The sequence below is a fragment of the Dioscorea cayenensis genome, chromosome 8 (genome assembly GCF_009730915.1).
Source record: "Dioscorea cayenensis subsp. rotundata cultivar TDr96_F1 chromosome 8, TDr96_F1_v2_PseudoChromosome.rev07_lg8_w22 25.fasta, whole genome shotgun sequence".
Taxonomy (NCBI): Eukaryota; Viridiplantae; Streptophyta; class Magnoliopsida; order Dioscoreales; family Dioscoreaceae; genus Dioscorea; species Dioscorea cayenensis.
This window is the reverse complement of record NC_052478.1, coordinates 21,476,410-21,485,007: the sequence shown is the minus strand read 5'-3', so window position 1 is coordinate 21,485,007 and position 8,598 is coordinate 21,476,410. Positions and strand designations below refer to the sequence as shown.

General features: G+C 30.7%; 2 protein-coding genes across 2 annotated transcripts; one reads left to right on the top strand and one right to left on the bottom strand.

The window, feature by feature from the left end:
- Positions 1–66: 66 nt before the first annotated feature.
- Positions 67–393, bottom strand: LOC120267396 (rho GTPase-activating protein gacV-like). The gene has a single exon (XM_039275032.1). The coding sequence runs from the start codon at positions 391–393 to the stop codon at positions 67–69; it is 327 nt and encodes a 108-aa protein (XP_039130966.1).
- A 3,800-nt stretch (positions 394–4,193) lies between these two features.
- On the top strand, positions 4,194–8,099 carry LOC120266992 (protein AE7-like 1). The gene is made up of 5 exons (XM_039274663.1): positions 4,194–4,365; positions 4,440–4,545; positions 4,952–5,051; positions 5,737–5,782; positions 7,827–8,099. The coding sequence occupies exons 1-5, from the start codon at positions 4,260–4,262 to the stop codon at positions 7,925–7,927; spliced, it is 459 nt and encodes a 152-aa protein (XP_039130597.1). The 5' UTR covers positions 4,194–4,259; the 3' UTR covers positions 7,928–8,099.
- The last annotated feature ends 499 nt before the right edge of the window (positions 8,100–8,598 follow it).

The following is an 8,598-nucleotide window of genomic DNA, read 5'->3' as shown; positions in this document are numbered from 1 at the left end:
AGTATTTACAAACCAGTGAATAAAAGACGAGGTAAGCAAATACGCATATTATAGAGATAGACGTCTTCATGTGCTCTTTAGAGGTTTTCGGCTTTTCCTTCTCCCTCTACTGCTACTCGGCTTCTCGTCTTCTTGATTTTGCTCCTGGATAGCTTTCTCTTCGTCTTTGCCAGCATCTCGGGATGAAGATGCTTCTTCTTGTTGGTGTTCTTGTTGCTGCTGTTGCTGCTCATCTCCTGTTTCATCAGGTATATTATCGCCTTCCTGATCGGCTTTCTCTTTCACTGCTATAACTTTACGCGGTCGACCTCTCTTTCTAGGAACTTCCTGGGGAGCTGCTGCCTGATCAGATGTCAATAAATCCAGTCTTTTCTTGGTCCTCCTCTTCCCCATAGGCCTTCATATATCAAAACCAGAGACTCAAAGGAATGAAGCCAAACAACTCAAATTAAAGATGGATATGACTCTCTCTCTCTCTGAGGTTAGAATCTCTTGCTCTTTCTATCTAACAGAAAACATTACATAGAGATCAAAAACATTAGCAAGCTTGGGACAAGAAATTCCATCTCAGGGTCTAGTCATCAAAAATTGCATCTTTATCAACACCCATAAATATCACCTTTTAATCAAAAGACTTTGTGAAATGCTCCTTCCACCCACCAGCTCTATCTCCACAAATCCTCTTCAATGTTCTTGTGGATAGAAAAGCTGGGAAAAGACCTAGTGTTAGTGTGTGGTCCGGTCAACTACATCTTCCTCTTTTGTTATTTGAATTTGTTTTTGTTTATTGCAACTAAAGATTGCTCTTTACATACTTTAAACAAATAATTAATGGTGAATTAACCATTGATGTGACTGGTGTTGGTGCAACTCTAATCTAATTTGAGAATCAAAGGAGCTAATCCCGGACATATGGGCCCAGTTTATTGCATCACAATACTTAATTCTAAGTTTTCCACTTGAGCATCCATAGGACTAGGCTAAGTTGAGTATTAATCAAGTATCAACTAACTTTATTAAGTGGAGTATGTTTTTTTAATCAATTTAGGTGGCATGAAAAGCTAATATCTTCAATTTATTGGTAGTATATATCCTGATTCTAAGAATCAAATTTTTTTTTAATTTAAATAATCATGATTGATGTCAATACACACAGACATACTTGTATGCTGCTAGGCTTGTGACATGTGAATAAGTGTACAATTAATGTGTTGTTGATTTTTGTGGTTGGATCAGACCGGAACGGTTGTGTTGGTTGGTCTCATTATCAATTTTTATTTATTTATTTATTTATTTATTGGCCTTTTGTAATAAGTTACAGATCACGAGCAGATAATCTATTTCCTTCCTGCTCAACTTTTTTCTGGGTTTTCTTTTTTAGATTATTTGAGAGAATAAAGTAATAATATATATATATATATATTTTCTGTAAGTGAAATTTTTAAGCAAATTGAGAAATTATTGTGATATGTACATTCATTTTTCATAGATTTTTTTTCATATGTAAGATTTTATTTACACATCTATTCTGACCATTTTAATATTTTCATTTGTATTGTTTATCTATTATTTATGTGGAATTGTATTTTTCATCACTCAAAAAGTTATTTATTATTGTGAATTTATTATTCATGATATATTTTGGGTGCATGTGTATATGATAGCCTTTTATTATTTCATGTATTAACTTGTCTTATAGGTGAATTTTTAAAGGTTGTGGTGTATTTATGTATTTATCTGTCTTTTATGATATTTGTCGTTTTTGTAAAAAAAAAATTATAAAATATTTTTATTAATAAAATATTATTTTACCATTTCAAATAAGATAAATTGGTATTTTATTTATTTTTCCGCTTTAAAGTTCTTATGATTTATTCATAATTTAAGAAAAATAAGAAATAAAATATTGTTTAAATATTGAGTTTGGACTATTTATGTATTTTGTGAAGAAACGGGCTACTCATAAAAAATTAGGAGTTGGCACAAATTATAAGTAAAATACTTTCAAAGAAATATATTAAAATTTTCAGAGGTTATCTATAAAATTTTAAATTGTCAGATATTGTATAAATTAAATATATAATCTTAAAAGAAAGTATATGTGTACGTAAATCTAACAGCAGTTATATTTACATATGTACATATACTTTGTCCCAATATTCTTATCCTTAAAATGAAAAATAAACAACAAACAAGAGTATTTTTAAAATGTCATTTTGTACCTTTTATTCATCTAATTTCACTAATAAAATGTATATTTATATACATACAAGCACACTATATGCATACATATTGAGAAATATGAATCTAATAATCAAGTGCCAACCCCAGACATAGGTGCCTAAGGTCTTAAATGAGTTCGGCTCCAGTTTAATACATTTTCTCTCAATTATTTTTCAATGCAAGTTTAAATGTGTTAATAGTTAGGATTTAAACTTGGTTAATATCTTTATTTTTTTTCACGCCATTATATAAATATGATGTAATCCCTATTTTAATGTGGTGATCAATATATGTCACCAATGATTAATGAGGACATCATAATTTATCATTTTTTAAAAATTTTTAATTTTACATCTAAAGTTTTCATTAATTATTATTTTATCACAAAATCATATTGTTAATATTTTTTACAGTTTTTTTTTCTAAATTATAAAACTTATCTTATTTAATTGATTTATAATAATTTTTAATTACATAAATTTTATTTTATCATCAACACATGCCCATAATTTCTTAGAGCCACCACAATTCATGATTTTTTTAAAAACTTATATTTAAATTTCTATTTATTATTATTTAATACACGTAACTACATTGGTAAACATCTTACTTATTTTTTCTAGAATATAAAACTTATCTTATTTAATTAATTTATTATAAAATTAAATTATATTAATTGTATTTCACCATCAATCTGTGACCCATAATTTCTTATTATATAATTTATTATTTAATAAAAATTATATATGTATATATATATATATATATAATTCTACTTTGGGGCCCAATATCCATGAAGACCGGTCTAGCTATTTTGGCATTACAATACTTATTATTACTTGAAGTGGCAAATGGGCCAAATGATTATAAAAAAAAAAAATTATTGTTTTCATATATATATATATATATATATATATATATATATATATATAGATATATATATATATATATAGAGCAAGAGAGACAAATATAAGGAACGAGATAAAAAGTGTGATTGATCATGTTCGCTAACCGTACTTATTTTGAAATGAGTCAAAATTAACTATATACTAATTGAATGTTGATCCAATGACTATGAATGTATTATTGTGCGAATATTATTTATCATATTGTACTGATGCATCACAACGAACACTATAGAGCAGATGTGGTTGATCCACAAACATTAGATTTATTAATTATATTCTTAAATTTGAAATCTAAAGACGTCTAATCCGACAGCTATGATCATCTAAATAGTACAAAAACGTGTTCTACAGTATCGTATAGTAAGTATGAACTGTAAAAATTGTATAGTATTTATATAACAAACAACTGTTTGATAATGATCCAACAACTGTAATTAAACGTCTCTAGAGATCACTAATCTAGGAACATACCTATATTACTATTTTTTTAAATACATATATATAATATAAAAATAGGACCTTTCATTTATGTACAGATATCCATTATCAGTCATTGGATCTCGATTGAATAACCAATATTGATAAACAGGAATTAATACAAACAACAAATATACTCCCTCCGTTCCTTTTTATCTGTCGTAAACTCATGTTTTTTTTTATCTGTCATTTTCTAATATCAAGAAGCATTTATTATTATTTTTTTTCTAAAATTACCCTAACACTTTATTCAATTTTTTTTGAATTAAATATAAGAGAGAAATGTGAAGATATACATTATGGGTAATTTTATAAAAAAAAAAACAAATTTTCTATAAAAGTTTGTGAAATAACTAAATTTATTGGCATATGAGATTCAGTTATTCACGACAGATAAAAAAGAACAGGAGTAACATAATATACAGTATTATTATTTATTAATGTAAGTAGTTGAATCGAGATTCACCGACTAATAATTATACATTGATTTTCACCGTATATTGCGATTCAACGGCTGATAATTGTAGGTAAATTTATTCGTCGTCCATTGATGATATTTTGCCATATAAAAATATCCCACGGTGGTCAAGTTGAGGGCTTGAGAGACTTTTTTGAAAGTTACAAGTGAGAACTGAGAGGAGGGATTGAGAGATGACGCCGGGGCTGATAAACGCGAACCCGGTCGTGCACGCGAAGAAGGAGAGGGTTGCCCGCTCCGATGATCCTCACTCCGACGTCGACGCCCTCGACATCTTCGGTATCTCCCTCCTTCTCCTCCTCTCTTTCAATCTCTACCATGATTGATTGATTGTTCTTGATTTGGGTTTATAGATTTTGTGAGGGATATTAGGGATCCAGAGCACCCTTACTCACTGGAGCAGCTCAGTGTACTCTCTGAGGATTCAATCACCGTTGACGAGAAGCTCGGCCGCATCTTGTAATTCTCTGAACCCTAGCTGGTTTTAATTTGTTCAATTTTCGTGTTTTCTGAATGCGTTTTCTTGTTTGCTTACCTTTAGTATGTCAAGGTCGTTGATTTTTATCTGCTCATTGATCTATGTTTGTTCTTACTTTTTTAAGTTTTTTTTTTAAAAGCTGTTAATGGTGTATTATATGTGATCTGTGGGAATTTTTCTCTATTGGTTGTTAAAAAATAGAATCTTGGATTTTATGGTTTCTTTGTGATGAAACATGTAGTGGCATATGATCTGTGGGATTTTTTTCTTAATTGGTTGTTATAAATAGAGTCTTGGATTTTATGGTTTCTCTGTGATGAAACATGTAGTGGTTATGAAATTTGTCTCTTATGACTAATAATGTCTTGATGTATTCTGTTCTTGTAGAATTACCTTCACTCCAACTGTTCAACATTGCAGTATGGCTACTGTTATTGGTTTGTGCTTGAGGGTCAAGTTGATGTGTTGTTTTCCTCCTCATTTCAAGGTCTGTATTTAACCTAATTATACTTTAAAATTAACACTATTGAGTTCAGGATTCTTGCTTTTAAGTATTCTGTAAAATCACAGTTTTTAGTTCATTATAGATGGAGAATTGCAGAGTGCAGTGATTCTTGTAGCATATTGATAAGAATGGTTATGTCGATTACTATGTGTTTTTCTACATGAATTTCTCTATCCAAAATTTCAGGCTTAGAGAAGGCATAGGATTTGCTGGAGCTCTGACAGATTGATTAAAATAAGAACCATGAAATTGTGATGTAGAAAACATTATCGCCTTGAAATTTAGAATGAGGTCGCATACTTAGAGATGGAATGGAAGCTGAATTCAAATCTGTCAGAGTTTCTCTATCTTTTAAACTGTCTGATTCTTAACAAAGTACATTTAGTATTCTGTAGACAGATCTTCAGTGTGTAGGCTAGTAGCTCAAGCATTAAGTCTCAAGATCAAGGATGTATAATTTTGTGAAATTTCTGGTCAAAACTCATTGATTTCTATCTTCAACCTTTGAGAGTGTTTTTAGACCTTGCAATTACTTTCCTACAAAATGAATGGATATCAGGATGTTGCTGGATTCATTGCCACTTGTTAATATTTGCACAGCACATATTGCTTATTTTATTTATCTTCACATGTTTAATGCCTTTTGACAACTTGGTGTTTACTGCAGGTTGACATCAATGTCTCTCCTGGGTCTCATGCAAATGAAGAATCAGGTATGCCAAAAATAAATATATAACAATAAATAAAATAAATAAAGATAAGTTCTAGCTGATTTCTTAAAAAGGATTACTGTAGGCGATTCATTTGTAAGCAATACTTGATGGATTGTAGCATGCATGTGCAAATATTTCGGTTACAGGATATCAGCCATTGATAAGATGTAGAAATGCTCCATATCTAACATCAGGTTGTACCCTTGTTTACTGTAGTGGTAGATTTACTCATGAAATAAAAAATAGCCACTGTTTTCTTCTTATATATTGTGGCTCATTGCTTCATGCTGTAGTGGACACCTTACTATGTAGGAAGTGATTTTTTCCCCCCATTAAAAGAAAGCCAATTCTAGATTACAAGATGTCATTTTATTCTCTTAAGCCACTGTTACTGTGTTATGATTGTAAATGTTTCAATATTTTTGAGATCTTTAGAGACTTTTTGTTTGTCTCTATTATGTCATTGAATCAAGTCAGTCTTTAGGCTCATTACATGTTGATTGTTGTTTGTACTTTTTGTTTCGAGTTAACTAATTTTACTGTTACTTTTTATTGTCAAAGTAACTCCACATTACTTTCAAAGAAAATAGTTCCTTTTGAGTCATTTGTTTTCTCTTTGAAGCTTTTACCATATGAGCTCAGGTGGGCTTAGCTGGTAAATACTATGTTGCACTTTCATCCATCACAAGGGAATTTTTGGCTGCACATCATGAGTCATATAATTTTATTGGACTCTTTTTCTAGAATGGTTGAGTAGTGAAAGAAAGGTCATTATTTGTGAAAAGCATTCAAGGGCTTTTTTGGGTTAAGCGTATTGTGACAACCTATTGAGCTATTTCTTCTGCAATTTCATCTTGGAAATTATTTTCTGGTCCTTTTCAGCTGTTATGTAGAGGAATTGATGGGCAAGTATTTTCATGTAGTGAGTTACATTAACTATTTCTCATACTGTGTGAACTGCATCTCTAAGTACTTTGAAGCTAGTGTTAAATTCTATGTTTATGTGGTACAAAAATTTAAGTGGAGGTTGGAGAAAGATTTACAACTGATGATGTGTAATCTTGATGAATCATCTTCTTGATAGTGCCCATTGAATTTCATATTGTCATATGTTTGTTCAAGATTAGAATTAACTCGAGGAGGACATCTCACCAAAAAAAAGAGAAAAGAAAATCCCCTCTTGAATTGACTGTAGGGGCTAGATAAGGAAAGCATTTATGGAGGAACTCATAGAAAACTGAAATGAACCCATTGTAAGAGTCTAGGTCCAAAATAGAAGAGATGGTTTTAGCTTCAAGATGTGTGAAAAGGGGCCATCAAAGACAGTGAAAAGTCATCAAGTGTCATCATGTGCGAGCCCACCTCAGATGGAGTGGCTAAAATAAACTAATCTGCCTCATTTAGGGTGCCAAGTGAACTATTTTTTTATTTTTAGTTTTATTTTAAGGGCCAAATCAAATCATACCTCTCAAATTAAGGGCCATCAGTGACTTTAATCCTATATTTTTTTTGCAACTAATGTTTGGTTGCCCTCATGTGGAGCTCCAGTACTTCCAAATCCCAATTTCAATACAAATCAATTGTTTAGTTTCTAAGACATGACTATAGAACTGGGTTTATGTAAGTTGAAATCCCTTATCTCCAAAGACTTCCAACCAAAACACCTGATTTCATCTGTTTTTCCTGTCAATGAACTCAAATGGAACTGATTGTAACTAACTGACCAATGACCAAGTGATTTATTGGTAGTGGTGAGAATTCGAATCATGGGTAAGGGCACATATTTAAAAGTGTGAGTAGTAATTATGTGTTGATGATTCTAGCACTTACGTGTGCGTAGACCCTGTTCCTACTTACTATGCCCAGATTTGTGCGCGTCTCTGCTTTTTTAGGCTGCTCATATTGTTGATAAAAAAAAAACACAACTCAAATAGAACTAACTGGATGCCATGAAGTCAAAAGAGTGTTTGAATATCTTTTGTACTGAATTCAGATCAACAAAAGAGGAACTTAAGAAATGTTGTTTTGAATTTTGGTGATTCAGTTAACAAGCAGTTGAATGACAAGGAAAGAGTTGCAGCAGCACTGGAAAATCCCAATCTTCGGCAATTTGTGGACGAGTGTCTCTGCTCCAATGAACTGTAAAACTTCTCGCAAACTTTAGTTTTCTTTCAAACGAACTAGTTGTTCTTGTATGATAGTTATGTTTGGTTTCTTTAAAGTACTTGTTCTTGTATGTAGGTTCTTGTATGATTTTATGTGCCTGGCTTCTTGTTGTTTCTAATTTAAAATAAAGTATACATTAATCTCATCAATATAGTTACTTTTTCTAATCTTGCTTTGATTTTTTTATTTGGTGGTATACCTCTACAAAAGTCTCTTACTGTCTTTTGACTTATTGCAATCAGTCTTTATGTTACCAAAACCCAAAAGAGCAGTAAGTGTTTTTTGTTTTTGTTTTTTTTGAAAAAAAGGTATTCACTTTAAAAATATGCAAAAATTTTACATAATTTCTGTATTTTTTTAGTTTATATAAATAGGGATATGGATATACTATAGGTAAAGAGATAAATGACAAGTTATCTTTGGAATTTACTATCTTGTCCTAAGGCTTAGAATGGTCTTTTTGGAATAACTTTGATGATGGGAGAAACTCTGGGTATTTTTTCGAATTAAAAAAAATTAAAAAAATAAAACATAGGGATGTTTTTTAGACGTTACGGTATGTTTATCATAAAATTATAAATGAAAATTAATATATACTTCTACTTTTGTGATGAACACCTTTAGAAATATCTATATGTATGTACACACAC

Bases quoted from the DNA above. Each gene is read 5' to 3' on its own strand.
- LOC120267396 (XM_039275032.1), bottom strand. From the start codon at position 393: ATGGGGAAGAGGAGGACCAAGAAAAGACTGGATTTATTGACATCTGAT.
- LOC120266992 (XM_039274663.1), top strand. From the start codon at position 4,260: ATGACGCCGGGGCTGATAAACGCGAACCCGGTCGTGCACGCGAAGAAG. The intron at 4,546-4,951 runs GTAATTCTCTGA...CTGTTCTTGTAG, and splicing joins GAGAAGCTCGGCCGCATCTT to AATTACCTTCACTCCAACTG. The intron at 5,052-5,736 runs GTCTGTATTTAA...TGTTTACTGCAG, and splicing joins GTTTTCCTCCTCATTTCAAG to GTTGACATCAATGTCTCTCC.